General features: G+C 37.6%; 1 protein-coding gene across 1 annotated transcript in view; it reads right to left on the minus strand.

Moving 5' to 3' along the window:
- MYO3B (myosin IIIB) overlaps window positions 1–22,543 on the minus strand; it is a 195,543-nt gene that overhangs the window by 38,037 nt on the left and 134,963 nt on the right. The window contains exons 29-32 of the mRNA XM_065670620.1: window positions 22,157–22,237; window positions 12,378–12,498; window positions 2,782–2,845; window positions 1,759–1,897 (exon numbers count right to left, since the gene is read on the minus strand). Of these exons, the coding sequence (XP_065526692.1) occupies window positions 1,759–1,897; window positions 2,782–2,845; window positions 12,378–12,498; window positions 22,157–22,237 (405 nt within the window). The remainder of the gene's footprint in view (window positions 1–1,758; window positions 1,898–2,781; window positions 2,846–12,377; window positions 12,499–22,156; window positions 22,238–22,543) is intronic.

Consider the following 22,543-nt stretch of genomic DNA (forward strand, 5'->3'; position numbering starts at 1 on the left):
CAATAGGTCTAACAATAATCTCTTCTTAAAAAAGTATACTTCACACAATAAGACTGAATACAGATTGTGAAAGCATCTGAATTTCTGAATGCAAGCTATGCTTTTAAAAGCACCCAAGGAAGCTATTATTCTTCAAGCAGGTTTATTTCCTTAATAGTTAATCACTGAAGTGTGATTTATATGATCATCTATCTGAGTATCTTCATGCTTACCTAGGAAATTCCTTACTTTTCTGTATGTGCATGATTATTCATTTACCCATATATGTTTCTTAAATAGTTCAAATCAATTTTGAACTTATTTCTTCTTCAAAGTCTATTCTTATATCAGTTCACATTTTTTTAAGCCTTTAAATTACTGGGTAATGGCTCTGGATCACATTCTTCCTAAGGGTGTAATTCTGCCAGTTTTACTCTAATTGTTTTACCTTAGACGTAATGTCTTTGATTTCAAGGAGACTAGTTGCAGGGTAACACACAATATCCGCTGAGAGAAAGGACGACAGATTCGGGCCCAGACTGCTTTCCTCAAGAGGATTTGTTGCAATGAAGATATTTCTATTTGACAGGTTTATTGTTTAACATGTAATAATTTAAAATAGTAATGCACACATCCCCTGCAGTCCCACACTATGGATTCAAAACCCATATGGACAGAAACGCATGAAGAGAGAATAATGGATTTCTCAACCTGCTGTGTTTACATACTCTTCTGTTTTTAGAACTGAAAGCACTTTATGGCTGTGCAGAAGACTGAAAACACTGAATTTGCATTATTTTCTGTTAACAGAAGGATCTCCCTATAAATACCTATCTTCTTGCCTTTACATTTTAAGTTGTTTAACTGAACTCTGTAAAGTTTAAACACAGAAACTGCTGGATTAGGGCTCGAGTATTCACATCAGTACTTGTATACTTACAAGATGAAAGTTGTCCCATTAAATATATAAATAGAAATGTTACTGTATGGCACAAAATTATAAATAACTGATTTTCAGTAATAACTTGGAAAGTAATGTGTTATCATTTACATGTTGGCTCTAGTTACAGATATCATATTATCAACCTACCTCATCTTAAACTATGGAAAGTATTTTTTGATCCAGTATTAAAGTCTGTATTCACAGATTTGCTAGGACACAATGACAACAATAACAGAGAAAAGTATTCTTATAGGTAATGATTTCCTGTAATATTAAAACCTGAACCAGTTAAAATCCAACAAATGTCATAATGTTTTACTTCAAGTTTTTAAACTGTCACTGACCATGGCAAAAATAATGTATCAGCAAATAAACCAAAAATACACATTGCATAGATTGTAGAATTATTGCAGACTTTCCTGTGTTGCTTTCTGAATATTTGTGTGTGTGAACAAACAAGCTATCTTTCATTCTGCCAAACATGAGAGATTTCATTACTCTTTTCCACTTTCAAGGCTGGAAGGCAAGCGAAAGCTGAAGCTCTTGAAAGTCAATTTAATTTCATTAAAAGCGTATTTTGAGATTATTAACCACATTTTTAGCATAAACTGTATTTCAAAAATCTTCATACTTCTGCCTATGTAATTCAGGTACTTAAGGGCTTTTTTATATTTTCAGGTTGAAAATGTGTAGAAGAAAGTTAGTTGCTTTCTGTTTTCTGCCTTCCAAGAGACTGTTAAAAGACCTCATCAATATATAAAGCAAGTTACACGCTGACAATATGTAGGTTATAAATAGCAAACGAAAGATCTCTGTTACTTTACTATATTTCTTACCTCCTTTGTTATGGGATCTCAAGGGACTTGACAACTGATGCTCTGCAACTGACCAGGACTGGCTAATTGATTGTGAAACACTCATTTTGAACGAGTGTCTTTGAATAAATGGAGAAGCAGAAATCTCATCCAAATCATTCTGGAATAAAGAATGCTGGTTTAGGCACATAAAAAAATGTATTGATTCCACTCAATCATTGCTAGATATAGTTGTGACCTCACAGGGAGCAACTTCTTATATTTTACGACTCTGTGAAACGTCTAATGCTAGATTTAAGTCACACAAGATTCTTGTGGGTTTCAGAAACACCGACTTAGCACCCACATCACAAACATTTGTTTACTTTTTCCATTTAACTTATTTATCCCCTTTCCTCATGCAGTTAAATCATAGCATGCACTGTATGCTGATTTCCTCTCATAGTTAATTTGTATCCTTAGAAAAAAGCTATAGGAAGGTATTAATCTGCTTAACATTTCTAAGTACATCATCCAAGGGATTTTGTTTTTTTAATCTTACATATGCTCAGCAGAGTTACTGGCAAAAACTGTACATTTTCTCCATTTCATCCTTTCAACATCAAATGGTAAGCAGCAAAAATTGGATCAGACTTCAAAGACTATGCTGTGCTCCAAGTCACAGAGCGACTCCTCCATTTCACATATTGAATTCGAGCAGGATATCAAAGTGCTACCAAAGAACCTCAGGTCCTTACTAAAAAAGAGTCTCTAACATCTGTAGAAAGTGAAGTGCACAGACAAATCACCTCAGGGAGCAGCTAGCATTTATTCTCAGCAGCAAATTTCCAGCCTTTTGATTCTCTTATTCACTGTACCTCCCTGTCTTTCTACAGAACTAAAGTTCTTAGCAAGCAGGCTTTTGTCTCAAAGACTTCAAAACATCACTAACGGTTTCATGTTCAGATGGCTGCGCCAAGCAGCCATGAACACATTGCAGAACTGTGGACTCAGGAATCTGAAGTTATAATGTGATGTTATTTTAGAATATAAACTTAGAGCTACCTTTTTTGTTTGTTTGTCAGGAAAATCAGGCACCACAGGAGAAGACTGGTTATTGGTTTGCTGCCTGAAGCAAAGAAAAAGAAAATATGTAGTTTAAATATCATAATTTCTTCATTCTTAAAAAAGGTTTACTGACATACACTTTTTTTGTGTTGATTTTCCCTTTCTCCCCTCCCCCAATTCCTAAATATGCACATACAATCAATTCAGAGAAAACACAGACCAGACCCATTTCCTCTTGTAAGGAAGTGCATGTTATTAAACACAGTAACAGGCTATGAGCAATGAATTTGTCATTAAAAATTTGGGGATATGTGCATATGTGTAAAATGAGTTTATAAGAGTTCTATGAAATCGAAGGAATGTATTAAAATTAATTTGACAAGATTTTACACGAAACTTTTTTTTTTTCCCCCCAGGGCTGTGAAAAGCTGTTTTCACAGAATTCAAACTTAGACACTCAAAATATGACAGATGAGGAAGAAGTGAAACACACAGCTTTGTGTTCTCGTAAAGCCATTTGGGTTAAGCACAGAGCAAGGAGTAAAAGTTCTTAGATTCTTTGTCTGTCTATTATTATTTTATCATCACATTATGTCACCAGAAAAATATTAAAGGCCAATTCTTGCTCTCATTAATGCTAATTAAAGTATCATAAACCCCCTCTGTAGGCCCTGATCCTTGTTGGCAGGCCTTTGAAGTCAATGGATCTCTTCAATAGTAAAAGTCCACCCAGACAGAACTTGCTTCTAAATCCTTAACTATGCAAAAGCAAAGAAATATACTACCAATTTCATTTGACAGGTAAAAACCTGAGGTTCATAGATTTTAGTTGATAAGCTCTTGGTCCTAAAACTTGGATTAAACCCAGGATTTTCAGATTATCCAAACACGCCTCAGCCATTATATCATTACTCTCCAACCCACTCACAGCCTTTCTGAAAATACAATTAATGGCAGTGGTATTTCTACTCATAAATGAAATAATCTGATACCTAAGTTTCAGTCACAGATTTCTGTTTAAATATATATATCTTGGCTTTTTCATAGGAAGAAGCTTTACAAGGTACTAAGTAGCTCTTTCACTTTTACAGTTGCAACAATTGCATACATTTCAGCCCTTTCAGTTGCAGTGGGAGCGGGAGAACAAAAAGAACAAAAATTTCTTTACTGATTAAAAATTACAATGCATGTTACCTCAAATTTCATCTTTTGTCAATACTTGAGTTTCAATCAGCAGCACAAGTTATAAACTACTCTTGTAACAATAGAACAACATGTTGGACTTCAGAAAATATGTCTGGCCACAAATACATTTTACCCTTCAAATCTCACCTTTAAGATATTTCAGATTAAAATAACACTACTGAAAGACTTTAAAGATTTTAGACTACTGTGTATTAAATTTGACAGCTGTATATCACCATGCATATGTATTAGGTAACAGATTTATCCTGTGTCATCCACGGAGGCTACTCAAGTATTTCAAGCCTTATTTGCAATAGGTTTTAGGCTCTCAGGTTAATTAAGTATATCTGAATGTGTTACCTCAGCTCTAGAGCACCCACTTGAATCGTTTCAAACCAATTCAACATGATCACAACACGATGGTAGCATCGTTGTCAATAAGCTGCCTCAGAGTGTGGGAACAAAATGAAATATTGTGTAAACATTCAACTTTTCTGTAATGTCGCGATTTTGTGAAGGAAATTTGGATTTGTTTGTCAGGTTAGGGAATTTTAAATTCCCCTTTATTCTTTGACACTAAGAAAGCGAAGGAAAACATTAAGCCTAAACTGTAATTTGAATTTAAACTAGTGTTTTCCTTGGAGGAATGGAACGATCCATTTTAAAAATCCCTTCTCATTTGGTACTGGCACAGTTCTTGTACAGGAAAGTATAAAAAAATCTCTGACTGTATTTAACACTGCATTTGTGCATGCAAAATTATTTTCTGTAATAGTCTTTATTACGATTTATCTTGTATATGTATTATTTAGATAACCATTTATTTAGTAGGATTAGTTAGATAACTTGCCATTTTTCCTCAAAATTACTCAAGCACTTGCTGAAATGATTCATCCCCCCACCTCTCAACACTGCAGAAAATAAACCCAGTATGAGCTAAAAATCATGACTGATCCCCGAATGTCACAGTGGTGAATATAAAAATCAAAATCTGCTGTGGGATCAGTATGTTGCAAATGGCCTACAATGCCAAAATGGACTGAACTGTCATCTAAAGTTAAATATTCAGATTTTGGGTTTGCTTGGATTTGAATCTAAATCTGCAGCCTGAACTAATTTCTATCTTCTATTAAAACAAATTACATCTAGAATTTAGTGTGGTTTTGCAAGCACTTTAACTTTGCCAGGGCTAGAACACTGCCTAAATGTTTCAAAAGCATGGAGGCAAAGTTCAGCCATTTGCCTTTTAAACAATCCTAATTTGGGTTATATTTGGCACAAGATACTCCATCCTTCCACAGAATGTACTCTTGCTGATATAACTATGTACTTTACGGTTACTAGCTTTTACTCACAAGCTTTTAGTTGTAATTTTCTCCCCAGTTTTACCGAGACGGGGGAGTGACAGAGAGGCTCGGTGGGCACCTCGCCACCAGCCAAGCTCAACCCACCACAATGTCAAACTGGCAAGGAACACTTCTGAAAACACACTGAAAACACATCAACTGTAGATGCTGAGCCCCTTGAAATCAGTCTCTGAGCTATTCTGAACGTTCGGCTAGTATGCAATATGAAAAATGCAATAGCAGTAGTTAGTTCCTATGAGCCAATCAGCGATGTCAGCTGACGTTCACAAAAGCAGCATTTGAGGCTGATTTTGAGGTGCAGGGTATTTTTAGCTACTTTGAAGAAACTGCTTGTCCTATGGTTTCAAAATATGCTTATTTTCAACACTGGCATGAAAGCAGCGTTTGGGTCAGAGAGATGAGATCCTGTCAGCACACTTACCTAGGAAAGGTGCAAGAGACCCAGGTTCATGTGCCCGGCTTCAGTCAGGCAATACAGCAATTTGCTCCCGAATGCTCAGCTACGGAGCTGTAATATGCCTCAGTCTGCACATATGGACTGTCTACAAATCAATTAGCAAGTAACATTGACAAAAAGAGAAACACTAATTCTTAGGGTTTGTCTACACATCTGTATAGTGCATAGATAGCCACACTATCCTTAGCACTGAAAGCAGTCACACCATAGCAGCATAAAACTAGTAGTGCAGACTAATTTATGCTGGAGAAAATCAGCTAGTTTTGGAGTTACCCTGGCCATTATGAGTGCAAGTCATGGAATTCAGACTTTCATCATTTAAATGCCTTTAAAAATCTTAGAAACACTCCTAGATATTCCACTAGAAAGAATACAGCTCATTTTGCAAAAATAATGTATACCTGAACAAAAAAAAATTAATCCTTCCAGCACGGGTAGGTGAAAAATTCCAAAGGGATGGGGAGGAAGGAAAAAAAAGTGATTACACTAAAAAATTGTGCCCAAATTTCCATTTACATCTTTATGAATCATGAGCAATTATTTGAACTTATGAACTGTAAAGTAATCAGAAGCTCATATGACAGCAGAATCAGGCCCAATGGGTTCCACTGTGTGCCACAGGAATTGCAGACCACCCACCTATTTCCATCACAAGCACTAACCTAATGTTAGCTATGATTACAAATAGAAAAGTGAAGCAATTAGAGGAAAGCAGAATGTCTTTTCTCACAGTTTTTACTGTGGAAAGAAATGGAAAGTCATATTCAAAAGATGATTTACGCAAGAAATCACACACAGAGTGTTCAGCCTCTGTGGATAGAAACCGAAATTATCTAAGGAGGAAATTATGGAGCAAAGTGAGAAAGGCGTAAGCAGTAAATCACCAGGACCTGATGCCATTCACCTGGAGATTCTGACAAAAAGCAAACGACTAAAATGTGGAAATGCGTCCCTTTCAAGCAGCTATCCGTGAGGAATTGAAGCACACTAACATAATGATTTTCTTTTTGTTTTAATCAAAATAATCCAATGAAATTTTTGTTATTGACTGATGGAGTGAACCTCACTTTAGTGAGAGGCAAGTTGCAGATTGAGTCAAAGTAGAGCAGATAATAGAAGAGCTTTTAGATGAAAAGTTTAATTCACACAGTTTCTGAGTGGGTCTGTGCTCGTGTGAACTGAAATCATGTTTAATCTCTACTCTCAGTGATATACATCATATTATGTTTACGTGCTAGCCCACCAGCGTCCATGTCGGTGAATCCACATTGCATGCTGCTTCAATGGGCCTCCAGCATTGCAAAACTTTTATACACGATCATTGTTCTTTTTTCAGGCATAGAGACAACACTGTGTGAATACAGCTGACCCAAGGAGTACTCCTCTGGGACAGTTTTTATACTCACACCCTACTCCTAGTGCAGCAATGGCTGCTGGCACTAAGATGTTATAAAAGTGGCTGACTTCCAATGCCAAATCCACTGGCTGCAAGATGTTACATTTTGAGAAGTGACTCTGTATTTATAAATCATAAGAAGAACCTTAGCAAATCACCTAAACCATCTCCATTTTTAGATAAAAATCAGCTACTCCTACTAGTCTGGGGTTTTTTTTTTGGGGTGGTCATAGATTTGTGTAAGCTGATTTTTAAAACCTACAGTGATGGAAATGTCAAAACTTCGGACTGAACTAGCAGCTGCATGGTACTCAGCTGCTGGCTGGCATTAAACCGTGACACCAAGGTAACCTGCACAGGGCTTAACTCAGCTTACCATCAGTGAGCTTTTCTTGATGTCTAACCTAATTCTCCTGTGCTGCAACGCAACCCAGTTATTTCTTGCCTGATTCTCAATGGAGAACAGTTTGTTTCTTTCCTCTTCACATCAGCCTATCACGATTGGAGAAATGGTACCACAGGTACCTCATTTTTCCATCTCCCTTAGAGATCTCCCCTTATCTTGGTTTATAGAGATATGTGATCTTTTGTTGTTGTTGTTGTTGTTGAGGGACTTGCTTATTTTCTTGCTTAATTTATATTATACTAACAGAGGTCTTGATGGTGATGTGAAAATGTTATGACGCACTATATAAGGTAGTATGTATCCTCACTGCTACTACCCAATGTAAAATTTGGAGGAGGATGTCATTACTTACTGATATTCGTTTCATTTTTATTCTATGTACCTCTGTTTCTAATTCTAATCCTGCCCTCTTAAACCTTTGTAACCATTGCTCACTTAGTACTGATACAAATTTAGTGATCAGATTTCAGTCAAGCCATTAATGAGCAGAAACAGGCCAATTTCTGGAACTTCACTTTCAGATGCATATTTCTTGTAGAACACAGCAATACTGATATTTATTCTTTGTCGATAACTTTCCGAACACATGAATTGGCATACCTGCGTAGTTTTGTTCAGGCTTTACTATCCAATCTTGATTACCTAAGTCTCATGTGAATGTCAAGAGCTTTACTAAAATGAATGTTTTCAGAGAACCTACGCTGACCACAGTGTGAACATGACACCAAGTAGCTAAAAAGTGAAAGATGTTAGGAGAAAAATCACAATGAATTCAACCCAGAAGTATAAACTGCTGTTCATGTTCTAACATGCATCCTTAAGACACAGCGCTCCATAAGGACACAAAGGAGCAAAGGATACTCACTGATATCCAGTTATAGTTACAGACATATCTAATATGTAACAGTCACTATGTAGAAAGCATTCTTTCTGCTGTACTACATAGTATAAGGCCACTGATCATGTACATACAGCTAACCTGTATTGTGATGTTCAGCATTAGTGAGCTGGAGGAAAAAAAGAACAATACAGAAGCATTCTCCTAGGTAAGTATCAGATCAGTATTATTTAACACAGTTTTCATTTGGGAGGGAAATGGATAAGAAGATGGTGGAATATGTAGGTTACAGATGCTTTGATGAGATTCTAAAGGGATTTAAAGATACTTGAGGATGAGAGCTCTGTCTGAACAAGAACATGAACAATGTAGCATGGATTAAGGTCCTTAGTCACTAAACTGTAGGTTATCCTGCTAAGAACAAGAACATTTATGAACAATATATTCACTAGAGATTTGTCAGTCTAACAAGTTAAAAATCACAGGATGTTTTAGAAAATTACTCCTCCTTTCTCTACAGATTATTCCTAATTAGCTCAAGAGATCTCTAATAATAACTTGAAATTATAGCTATGACATTGAAAAATGCAGCAACTTTGATTTCATGCAATGACCAATTGTAAAATGGAGGCAGACATGAGGTGAGGTAGGTGTCCACTCTGGCCTCATGAGAGAGGAGATCCTGTCATACCCCTTTCTCTGATGTCTATTCGGTTCTCTGTAGAAGGGCAAATCTGTTCTTCAGCAAGGTTGTAAAAAGGGCTCTGAAAGGTTTTCAGTTTCCTCATTTGAATTTAGTCTTGACTGTGTTTAGCTCTTCAAATAACTCTGCCCTTTTAAATTTTTCAATAAGCCACCTTGGGAAATGGTTTGATTGTGATTCAGTTACTTCATACCATGCAAGCCTGCAGGCTCCTCTCAGTGGTTGATGATGTCAAGAAAAGGCTTGGCAAGTGTGGCATATACAGACTGCATTTCAGGGGGTAGAACTGAGACTTAGTGTCAGTCTCCCAGGTGGACAATTAGTCCCATGACCCTTTTTTGGTAGAAGGAGTCACAGGCAACTTCACAGCTCAGTGGAACTGAATGGAAAAACATATCTTCAATGAAACAAAGCCACTTCCCTGCTAACATTTACATTATTTTCCTGTACCTATTTCTATTCCTATTTGCCAATTCTTAATGAGTCTTCAATTACTTGTATTTGTGTTTTTGTATCTGAACACAGTTAATACTGTTTTTCAAGTTAAGCATGTAAATGCAGGAAACAACACACAATGTTAAATGAACTGATGTGTGCATTTAATTAACATCCTACATCATGTATTAGTTGGAGTTTGCTTACATCCTGCATTCACTGACTGAAGAGTGTGCACTAGTCATAAGATTCAATTTCCTTGAAGGAATTCAGTTTTTTTTTTTTAAAAGAGCCCATTTCTTCTGAACACTTTGAAATTCACTACTTAGTAAAACTGAGTCCTATATATATTACAATACTGTAACTTCTTTTTTTGACAGATCTTTGAAAAAGCGGCAGGTTGTCATACATTTCAATGTATAGTTATATTCCTGTACGTACCAAAGAACAGAACTGTAAACGATTTTGCCTTCTGATCCTGAATACCCTCCAGTTTAATTTTATTTTTCCAAAACTACCAATTAGGGGGTGGAGAGGGAGAAAGAAAAGAAATTAAATTAAAAGAAATGAAACTCAATTAACATAAAAGAATATTTTATTATTTTATACCTTCACAGTACATGAAGCCACAGTGAGGCTGTCTTCTCTAGGGACAGATTACCAGCTACTGTGTTAAACATCTGCACTATTATTCAGCAGCCTTCCTATTTCCTACAAGTTTCCCGTATGACTGAAGAGACGAATGCTTAATACACAACTGCCCAGTAACAGCTACATGTGGAAGCGAGGCTTGATTCATGGGAAGTAAGTTATCAGATTTAGTCCTAAGATCATGAATATCACCTGTGAAATGTTGGACATTTTCAAGTTTCACTGAAATCACTGGAACCTGAGGCCATTGCTGAGAAATTTATCGGAGTAGGCAAATAAACTCCAATATTTATTTTTTTTGGGGGGGGGGGGGTGTTAACCTTGAGAACTGCCAGCAGTAATGGCAGTTTAGCAGCTCCAGGCAAAAGAGGGAATTTATTTATTTGTCTGATTGCACATAGAATCAGGACCGGTGCAAGACCTGAATGGCCAATGTATTTTACATGGACACCTTCAGGCCAGATATCTAAAGGCATTTAGACATTGATTTCAGTGAGTTTGGTGACTGAATGTCTTTATAGGTCTGTATATTTGTGCTTCATAGAGCCCAAATTCACCTTAACAGTTACGGAACCATAAAATCTTTGTGAGCCTCAAGGGATGTGCAATTAAACAAGCTGCACCTAAACCAGAAAAATACATTTGCTTGGAGAGCAACAAAGAACTCCAGAAACAGTCTAATGCAAAAAGAGAGAAAAACTATTTTTGTCTAAATACACATAAAACAGATGGAGGAAAAAGTTTAAAGGGGCTGTGTGCTTCCAAGCAAGTCCAGGTGACACTAAAAAAGAAGAAAAAAAAAAGCCTATAGATTGTAAATAATTATAATTTAGGATGCCAAATGAAACTGATAATAGTTTATTAGCTCTTGCTTTTAACCATCAGTGCAGACTGGAGAACAAATGACAATGCCATCATCAATAGATCTAAAGAGATCACAAGATACATACCCCTTAACTACTTAAGAGACAGAGGGAGCTGCATGCATATGAAGGGAATAATAAACTAGGAAACTCATTGCCCCAGTGAGCAGCAAGGTAACCTAAAAATGGCAAACTGCAGTGGGCTTATTCTTTCCCTGAAAATAATTACTAAACCCATCTATTTATTTATTTATTTACTTAGAATTTGGCTTGAAACTTTTTCTTGCTGAAAACAGAATATTGCAAAGAAAAGATTCTGGATCACTATTAACCTACAAGAATGCAGGTGATTACACCTGAATAATATATGTATAATAATAATAATAATAATATCCTATACTAATAATATCCTATAATAATGCACCAGAACATGTAGCAGGTATTATTCAATCAAAATCAATCAAAATCAGTATGGAAGTTAATGTAACTCAATGTTATGAGCATACAGAGAGAAAGAAATACCATTTTGGAGACGTTCAATGGTTATTAAAAACAACCCCCCGTATTAATGTAATAACATTATCTAGTTGTAGTCAAAAAAGTAACTGATTTCTTCAGAGAACTCTTCAGAAGTGTAACAGAACCTGCATTTACATGCTATATAGGAAGCATATAACAGAAACAAAGACTGGAATAGCACTGAGATGTCCTGTCCATGCCATAGCAAGAGAGATCTCATAACAGTCAGTCACTGAAACTTGCTAATCAAAGGGATTAATCCAGCAAATGCAGCCACCTCTCCTTGAACACTGCTGGAGGGGCAACAGCTAAAGATGTAACAGATCCCTCTTGCCTCTCATACCCTAGCAAGCATCAGGGGGGACATTTGTCTGGGGTGACTCCATTGGTAAGGAAGGCTGAAATACCCTTCCTCTATAAAGAGGAGGGCACCACTATTACAATTTACAGTATTACCAGGCTTTCTGTCAGACTTGTCTGTTTGCTTTTTATAGTTCTTTTAGCTATCTTATACACAGTCTGTGGTATTCTGAGAAGTCCTGAGAAGTGCACAGAAACAGGACGGCAACACAGGACAAACATCACGGCAAGTAAATCTAACTGTTGACTGGGAGAACACTGAGACAAGTGGCTAACCTACAGGTGCTCATCCTCAGAAAATGGCAGATTCCCTAATTGCTAGCTGAATCAGGATGACACCCCTGCTCCTTTCAGATCTCACTGTTTGGAAAATTACTTTTGTTAGGCAATAGACAGCAAAGGATTCAACTCACCAGTGCTCTTCACAGCCAAATTCAGAAGCAGAACAGCTGCTCTTAAGCTGAGGATCTGCCACGCAGCCAAGGCTGTTTTTCAATCTTGTGTAGTTTTTACGAGCAATGTACCCCCTGAAAGCTAAAAAACACAGTTACGAATCAGAGAAAAATTCTGCAGAGCCTAAAACAGAGAGCAGCACCTGGCTCTGCAGTGCAGAGCTGAATGTCCTCAACTTTAACTGAACGAGTGGACACAAAGAACAGACAGCACCTCACAGGGGTGGCTCCAATGTTTGCAAAGTTAACAACGGCTGAAAATTATATTGGACCTAGCAAGAAAGGCAGGTCTTGAAATGAGCACATGTCAATTTTAAACATGACTCTGACTTAGAATGTATTAAAATACATAGTAGAAAATCATTCCCCAAACACCTTCTTTAATCACAACTCCCATGATTCGAGCCTATCAGAATTTTAGAGAATCAGAAGTTTTACCCGCTTTTAGTGTGGGGGATGAGGATAGAAACAGACACATTCAGTTAAAACTTAAAAAATAAAATGGCAAAGAAAATAGCCATGAACAACATTTTGAACTTTATTCTATGCACCGTCTCTGGATATGGGTGTCTAAGTAACTTAATTACTTCTGTAATTTTATCCAACATAAATTTACCTGAATTCTTTACACCTGTGAGCAGATAAAGATAAAGCTCCAGCACAAACCACAGACAGTAATACTACTGCACTTAGGACAAAAGACTAAAAAGTATAGCAATCTACACTTAAACCCACAGATTTAAAATTTTATTTTTTGTACATTTTATTTCAAGCATTATTTTAAGTAGAAATACCTTGATAAAAGGTGAGAGAGCGCTGAATAATGAAGATGGTAAGTAGAGTATCAATGCCGTAGCTGAAGGGTACAACAAGCAGTTGCTGATTAAGAAGGCTGAGGGTAGTGAGGGAAAGGAGCTGGAGCTGTTTATTAGTCTAGCAGGACTGCAATTTAAACAGTGAGACAGTATGTAAAAGAAAATTGGAGCTAAGATCAGGAAATATGATTTTGAAGACAAAAAATCCCTATCCAGAAAAAGCTTTTAAGCACACTAAACACATGCAAAAGCAGATTCAGTCTGGGGACTAATACATAAAGGAGAAGGAGAAAGCTCTCTTGTCAACAGAGTCCAAGGTTAAATATTAGTGGGATGTAGAATAGGCACAGAAATGTGGTCTAGGGCAACCTCAGGTAGGATCAGGGTCAAGACAACATTGTAGATTACAGTGGGAAATAGGAAGGTAGAATAAATATATGTTATTGAATAAATTGAAAACTGAGAAGTTGATCAGAAGATTAACAAGTTTTCCCCTGTATTCACACCTCTGGTTTTATCAAAACACTAAGAACACGCATTACCTACACAACAGAGAATAAAGACCCTGCAGAATTTGCAGTCCCTCAAGTACTACCAGATTATGAGATAACTGATTGATTTCACTTTTCTTCCATTTAACTACTTTTATTCATTCATGTTTGGGTTGTTTCTTTGTGTGTGTGTGTAATGAAAAGATAGTGGAGGAAACAAAATAGAGCTACCCTGATTGCATCTGCTCTTTCCCTTAGGAAAGTGCTGTGACTAATCCCTTCTTTTCTATTTATTTCCGGTATAGCGTTAATGGTCATCTTTTCAGCCACCTACCTCCTCAAAAATATGTGGTGTTGCACTTATTTGTTCAATATAAGAAAATTAAAATTATCTGACTCGTTCAAGCTGTGGTTTTCTATGCACCATAACAATCCAAGCGTTTTAGTGCTACAAAAGTTTCCAGGGTAAGAAGCAGCAAAAATTGCCTTTTAATGAGAGGTTACTAAAATAAACAACCATTCTCTTTACAGAAGGCATGACAGAAGTTGGGCTTGCTGAGGTGTTGTACTGAATATAAAACTCAGGTATCATGAGGCTGAGGAACTTTCTGTCCTTAATAATCTGACTGGAAAAGTTTTCCTATCTGGTGGAGATGAGGCAAGCATTCACTTGGCCTATGTGATCAGGCTTCCAATTCTTAACTATCCCTTACTGACCAGAAAAGGAGCCTACTCCAACACTGGCAGCAGAGACAGCGGGCCAGCAGCCACCTCTCTGCTGCTGAAACATGCTGAGTATCAGTCAGTCGATGGTCTACTATAAAGAAGCACTGAATCAAATGAACTAATAAAATAAACTTCAGGTTTATCTTCAGCAATTTCTCAACTTTTAAGTAATTCATTACGTGTGTGTGTGTCTTTAAAATCAACCCTGATATCTACTGTGATTTTATTTTTTTTAATTCTGTTTCCCAGACACTCTTACTAATGTCACTATAACCATTTCGGTCTTTCCCTCATTCACTACACATAACCTGCTGTATCTGATTTAATAAACACAGTTTTCACCTTGTCTTTTGTTTTCATATATATTTTCAAAACCAGCTGCTCTTCAACTTAACCTTTCTGCAAGTTGGTTTCTAACATTCTTCAGAATACCTTGAATCTTACAGGTAAATGGCTGTATTTCTCCCTACTTTCCCTTTGACTCATGGGATAACTGAAGTAGCAGGGTAAACAAACTTGTCTCTCAAAAGCTTCATTGAGCATTAGTAGGGCTGCATCTTTTCAACATTTATTAACTGGATCTATAACGTTTCAAAAGAAATACATATGCAAAGAATTCTACTGGGGGAGTCTGAGAGGCTGAGAAGCTGCTCCATCACAGCAATTTGCATTACTGACTGGTGGTGGTTTTGACACTAAGCACTTGGCTCAAAGAGTGTGAAATTAGCAGACTCATGTTGCTACTGCTCCATGAACAATCACTGCATCACTGAAGAAGAATGATTACCAGCTGTCACCTCATTTTCACTTTATGCAGTCTATATTCCAAACTTTCCAGCAACAGTATCTTTAACCCTAATCTTTACATAGCCAAAGATGACAGGATCTGCAAAGCAACATAGAAACTGAACTTAATTTTAGCACTCAGTAACTTGGTGTTAAATGTTTATATGCCACATATACATTTTTACTTCTTGTACTGATCAGCTCTCACACAAAGGGAGTTTGCTGCCAGCTCCAGCACCTTGCAAACCAAGAATATATTTACCTCAAGGAGTCTGAAGTTTGGTGTCTTGCAGTTAAAAAACCTTTATTTTAAGGTCTAAGTACCAAGGCGTATACATTACACACAATGTCGCATAATTCCAGATAGGAAAAGTCCAGGCATATTCCCTCTGATTCCCATAGGAAATATACAGTTACAGAGCAAATTGTGAAGCACAATGTCGAAAGATCAAAGCTAAATAATCACAGGTCTATACCAAAAGTATAAAGAAAGGAGATGAAGTAGTTTTTTAAACAGCAGAAGGATTCATTCTCAGTTGTAAAAAAATCATGTTAACCAGGTATTTTCTGGGCAGACAATTTTTAATTTATAGTATCGTGTAAAATAGCATATAACAGCAACTTGGAAAGGAAAGCTGATGCTTGCATTGCAAGATATCATGGTAGTTAATAATCAGAGGTTGATTTGCTATGAACAGCATATCACTTTCTTAATTTGCCCAGTTAAAAGAGCATTCAGCAGCTTAACTAACAACATCTGAGAGGATTTGGAGCCTATAAATCTGATTCTTCACTGCATGCCAAATTAATTCCAATGAACAGTAAAAGGGACAGAGAGTGACATCCTTTGCTGGGTCCCATGAATACCTCCCCTCTTTCATCTCTCACTCTTGATGGATAATTGGGTGATTCCTGTTTAACATCAGAAAAAAACTTTTGTTCTGTGGCAGAAGCATTATGAGAAAGCAAGTCATGAGTTCTCATGTTGTCCTGGGTTCAGCAGTAGCAGTCAATTTTTCTCATTAGTAGCTGGTGCAGCGTTGTGTTTTGACTTTCAGCCTGGGAACAGAGCTGGTAACACGGATGTTTTTAGTTGCTACTCAGTAATGTTTACTCTGACCAAGGACTTTGTGAGTCTCATGCTCTGCCAGCGACAAGGGGAGGCAGGGAGGAAGCAGAGACAAGACACCTGACCCAAGCTAGCCAAAGAGGTATTCCATACCACAGCACGTCATGCCTGGGGAGGTAACTGGGAGTTACTCGGAAGGGCACTCTCTCTTCTCGGTCGGTCTCATTTTGTCGAGTGGTATCGTATTCTTTTCCCTTGTTATTTCCCTTCTCATTGTTATCATTGGTGGTAGCAGCAGTGATTTGTGTTACACCGTAGTTACTGGGCTGTTCTTATCTCAACCCGTGGGAGTTACATTCTTTCGATTCTCCTCCCCATCCCTCCGGGAGCAGGGGTCCGGGGCGGGGGGTGGGGTGGGGAGGAGAAGGAAAGAGAGAGGGGGGTGGGGAGTAGAAACTGTGTGGCTGACTGAGTTTAAGCCACAACACATGTGCAAGCAGCAACTATTAGTGACAAGTAGCGACTATTAGGAAGACTCACCAAGGCTGCCATCAGGACTGGTGTCACTGATGCCCATCACCACTTGGATACAGGGTTTTAAATTACCATGCATTACAGTTTCTGGTTGTGAGACTTAGTCAAAGGAAAAAAAAAGCAAAGATGACTGTGAAACTCTTTGTCAACATTAGCAAGGGACAGGAATAGATTTTCCAACATATTGTTGGACAACGTACAATGTTGTCCCTTCCTGATTTTATCAAGGGGATGAAAACTAGTAAGAATGGTATCCTTTTCACCTCCTCAAAAGCAGGAGAGTAAACCAAAGGAAATGCAGATGTACTTATATTGACAGAGCTTAGCTCAGAGATGGGGACAGAATATAGGACCTCATACTTCAAAACCTTAAGACCTTCCCACTTTTCTTAACATGTTCCCTGCACATGAGCAGCAGGCTTTTAATGGTTACTAGAGATAAATACTAACAGTAAAGAATTACTGGATGCCCTCGGCTAGCACAGAACACAAAGAGATGGAAGAGTAAAGTTAACCAGAGCTATGCAGCCTGTACAAACCAGCCTGGTTTACCCTGAATGTGAAATCAAGATACTAGAATGAGTCAGTTCAACTGTCATTAAGAGAAACACATACATCTCTTCAATGGTTCTTACACTGACAATGTAATTAAAAGGAAGAAAATTAATGATATAAAAAGGGTAAAACTGTGGCTTAATGGGATCTGTGACTTAATGGTTGTTATTTTCAGGAAAATAAAAATATTTTTAGATATATTTATAAGGTGCTTAGAAGTTTTTGGAACATTTTACTCATGTAATTCTTAGATCTATGTAACAGTATTAGCTCAATACATGTACACACACAAGTGCACAATGATATAAATAGACAGATAAATATAGAGTTTTCAAGAAATATTTCTTTGCTTTCTACTGAAGCCAATGTTAAACCTTTGCTGTTAAAAATCCCGAAGGTAACACTTTTATTAAAAGCTGACATTTCTTGTAAATTTAAAATAGTAAATTACAGCTGTTCTCTCGCCCTCTGTTTTTATTATTATTATAATGGAGTAAATTTTGCCAGAAGCACATGTTAGAGAGATGTAAATAGTGAGCAAACCTGTATGGGCAGAAGTTACAGAAAGCAAGCAATTCACAAAGGATTTCCTTCATCTGGTTTCCTTCTGAACATCCATCACTTTTTATATATATATAAAAAGAAAAAGAAAAAAAGAAAGCCCAAATCTTGAGTTCTTGATACAGAATTTCCCAATACAATGTGACATATGGTGAGTGTGTGAGCACGTGTTGGAGGAGGAGATGGTGGCTCAATGGATTAGTCATTTGCCTTTCACCTCTGGAAGCATAGTTAAACTCAGTTCTGACCAGAGCTGCACAGTATATTCCAGATGGCTAAAGTGGGCCTAATTAAAATGAATTCAGTGATGTCACCTTGGATCTAAGTGAATCGCATGCACCACTCATTTGGCATTTTGGCAACATCAGTTCACAAACGAAATAACCAGATTAAAATCTTTCCATAAGTCTTCTGGGACGACAGTCACACTGCATGGAAATACATGTTATCAGAACTGGAAAACATACTTTTATAATTGTATTATCTGTTTTTTTAAATTCTAATTAATGCATTATTCTAATACAAAGAAATAACAAATGAGTCTTGCATGCGAGGTAAAGCAGTGCAGCAACATTTCAGTCAGATGATTCAGTGGATATACACTGATTTAAACCAGCTGTGCATGTGGCACCATGATTTAAAAAAAAAAATTATTTTAACAAAATATTTTCCTTCATGTAGACTAAAATCCAAACAATACAAATCCCAATTATAAAGAAATACTCAGAAGTACAAAGTATTGTTAACTCAAACACTTCACACAAAATCATTCTTTACAATTCACCTCCAAGTTAAAAACTAGAGTTTTCTGACCTTCACAGATTGGGAAAATGCGACTGGAAGAAGCAGGAAAGACCTTGTGTACCCTGTCTACCATTTTTGCCATGAGTCTAATAACATCTGTATATTCTGAGGACCTGTGATGTAGATATGCTGAAGTAGTGTAGCTTTTTCTTCCCCACCTATTTTAAATTCACAAACATTTTGTTTGCTAGCAAGGGTGTTTTCCCCCATCTGAAATAATGACTTTTTTTTCATGTAATATAATACACTCAGGAATTGTACCCTCATGTATATTGTGAGGGCTGTTTTTTTCATAAGTTTGTTTTTTCTTCCAACATTTCTTCAATGGATAGTGAACTGCTGGGCCCACAGAGATCTCCAGACCACCAGCTCATGTATTTGAAAGGCATCTGTTTATTTTTAAAATGCAAATGCAGTCTACCTCAAAGACTGACTTGCAAGAAATGAACAATCTGAACAAGTCAAGAGGTTTCCAATCAGGAGCTGTGTTCCTCCTTTATATCAGGCTATGATCACTTGCTGTCAAAACCACTTAAACAATATCCTGGAATCTGAATGAAGTCCCCCCACAATTAAAATGAGCAGGATAATCCTGCAAGAATTATTCAGGCAAATCATTTTTCACACAGTTTAAAGTAATGATAAGGTCATTTACAAAAGAAATCAGCGCCTTTGAAATGCTGACTTGTAGACAGAGGACTGCCTGGAGGAGGGCCATAGATAACAGTGAAGACTGGCCTCCTAACACTACCCTTGCAGTCTTTGGAACTGATTCTGATGAAGAGAAGGCCCAATAAGGTTAATACCCCTACTTTGATCTCTGTCAAAGCGTACCAGCAAGAATTAATTTACATTTCAGATGAAAAAGGTTGACAGCATGAAAAGGCATCTTGTTTCTGGTATGTGAATGTGCTGTAATAGATCGGGAATTCTGAAAGGAAGTTCTGAGGAAGCTAAAGGGATAAGCCGAGCGGCTGCTTTTATTGGGAAAGAGATGAAAGGAAAACAAATTTCAATATGCGCTGTTCTGTAGAAACATGTAAGCCAAATGCTTCCTAAATTTCAAGGCCTGCTTGGGTGGGGGGGGAAAGGGAAAGAAGAGGGAAGTACATGTATTTTAATTGTATGGTTCTGCTAATGTCTGGATGACAAATGCAAACAATCCATCTCACTGCCTGAAATGGCTCATTAAAAAATAAATAAATACAAAGGTGCTCATACTCAATTTTACTGAAAAGCTGCCTGGAACTACACACTCACGTTATAAGTTGTGCAGGGAAGAGAGCTTTGGAGTTGCTTTTGCCTCAATGTCACTAGGCACTTGGACAATGTAACATAACGTAAACAATAGAAAGACTGTCAAGGTATTTAAAAACCTGGAAAATGGTGGCTACCATTAGCAAGCATAAGCTTTGCTTTGAAACACAAAATAATAAGCATGTAGAGAAGAGAAAATGTGCACAAGAAGAATTTTTAAATAAGAAGTCCTAGACACAGGTTTCCAAAGGCAGAAAGAAATGTGTTGAGGATTATTACTATACCCCTTTGAATGCAGCACCAAAGATAGGAGGGACAGACAGCCTAATTAATACAAAGGTGCACAGTGTCAATCTTAACTGTATATTCCTAATGTTATTCACCCAGACTGATCACTGAAACTGTCAAGTGCCAGGTTACAAAGGAAGACAACGTGTGAGTTGGTAGAAAGAGTGCTAATAGCATTCTTCCAGCATTAGGTCCAGAGAGCTCAACAGAAGTGTCCAAATTCAAGGGTATGTGCACACTCCCACTGCTTCTGCTCTGCCATGTTCAACACAGCATCTAAGATAGCAGGAAGGAACACAGAGCTCAGTCTCTCCCATGTGTGCAAACAGCAGAATATGTCAGTCACTTTCTCGGAAGAGCTAGTAATGAGCATGCATTTCCTACTCACCCAAGAAAAACTCTGCATAAAACTCCGAGGCAGAATGTCCCCTACACTCTCCAGGTGATACTGCTACACACCAGCTTCCTACTGAAACTGAGGCAACTCTTCTCTTAAGAACTAGTAATAGTGGGATAGTGATGGTTCAACTGTCTCACTTTCCTTTTTATGGCAAAGGGTTGTTGTAAGTCAGGAAATCAATGTTCAGGTATGGCCAAGTCTAAATGTAGCAAATACTCCAGAAAATAGTTGCATGGGGTACTTTAAAATCTACTCTTTCTGCTATCATGAAAACAATAGAAAATGACAACACAAAGGGGAGGATGAAGGGGAGAAAGCACTTACACAGTCCTTCAGTACTTGTTGCAGTGGGAGAAAAGAATTCTCCTTGACAGTTCTTCATTTAATAGAATATTCTGCATTTAACCCTACAGCCACAGTTTATGATTTTACATAACAGTGTGCATGCAAAGCTGTAAAGTGTTACTTTATCCTAGTGATACTCTGTTCCTTTCTGTAATTAGTCTGGTACTCCGTTTCTTCTAAAGGTCACAGCAAAGCTTAATTTCAGAGTAGCAAACTTAGACAAAAAGAAAACAATTTACTGGAAATGGTTTGAGAACAAATCAAAAGAATATTCAGAAAGCACCTTTTTCAGATTGACTTTAGTCTCTATGATGCAGAACTGAGAGGTGACAAAGCTTAAGGAAATATATCACAGATAGCTGGTAGAATAAATAAGGTACTTTGGTTTATCTGTAAACACATTTGTTACAACTCATTTTTGAGTGGCTACAGTCCTTCAGCCTGGGATTGGACAGGGAAGGTGTATTACACTGCATTATATAGAGGCTGCTTCATACTAACAGCATCTGAAAACACTATTGAGATCACGGCACTGGTTCCTAGATTTCTGTGCCATATGGTACCCCGCTCTTTACTAGAGACCTACACAGCCCTATGGGCCTGTTCCTCCAGTAATCTCTTTAAAGTTTATTCAAATTCATATTGATATGGCTGCATAGGAGCCTGGCAGAGAGTCAAAAGATTGGCCAAAGCTGGCAAACCCCACATGCAGTCAAAACAAAAACCTGTCAGCCTGCCAAGACGAGGGCTGACACAAAGACAGAGAAATGCATATCCAGCACCTCCATCCGCACTGACAGTCAAAACAAACCAGTGCTTCATGCCAGCTCTACGTATAGTTGAATCACACTGACTGTGCTCAGAAGAATCTTAAAGAATTAACAGCTTTTAATCAGTATGTTTTGCTTCCCCAGAAGTAATTACAAAAAGCCTTAAGTGCCTGATACCTGTCACTGGTGTCATTTCACACTGAAGAACAAATGATCAGAAGTAATGTTTGTGATAGCTTTTGTTTGGACTGTATAATATTTCTCTTGGCTATGAACACCAACACATGAAATCACCCACAGCAGAATAGGTGTTGGCAATTGAAACGATGTTTTAATTACCTGCTTGAATATGTATAGCGGCATCAGTTCTTCTGTTCCTTATTTCCTTGTACTTCCTGCGAGCTTCATATCCTCTCCAGGCTAAAAATACAAAAACCATGTGCTGGAAATTACATTTATTTAAGGAAGTGCTACAGAGTCTACAGAGTCAGAGATGTGCTGAAACTTTCATCCCTCCTGCCATAACCACTTCATCCCCCACCCCCAATACCTCTTCCCCACCCACCCACATGTTGAACTCTGGGTTCACGACTGCAGTATTCACATCCCCACAACTTCAAACACTGCTTCACTCATCCAAATTTTAATTGTCACCATGTGCTCACTGATGTCCTAACCCAAAAGGCAAAGGTGCATGATCATGTCAGCACAAGAACTTCCCTCCTC

The sequence above is a fragment of the Lathamus discolor genome, chromosome 3, assembly GCF_037157495.1.
Source record: "Lathamus discolor isolate bLatDis1 chromosome 3, bLatDis1.hap1, whole genome shotgun sequence".
NCBI classification, from domain to species: Eukaryota; Metazoa; Chordata; class Aves; order Psittaciformes; family Psittacidae; genus Lathamus; species Lathamus discolor.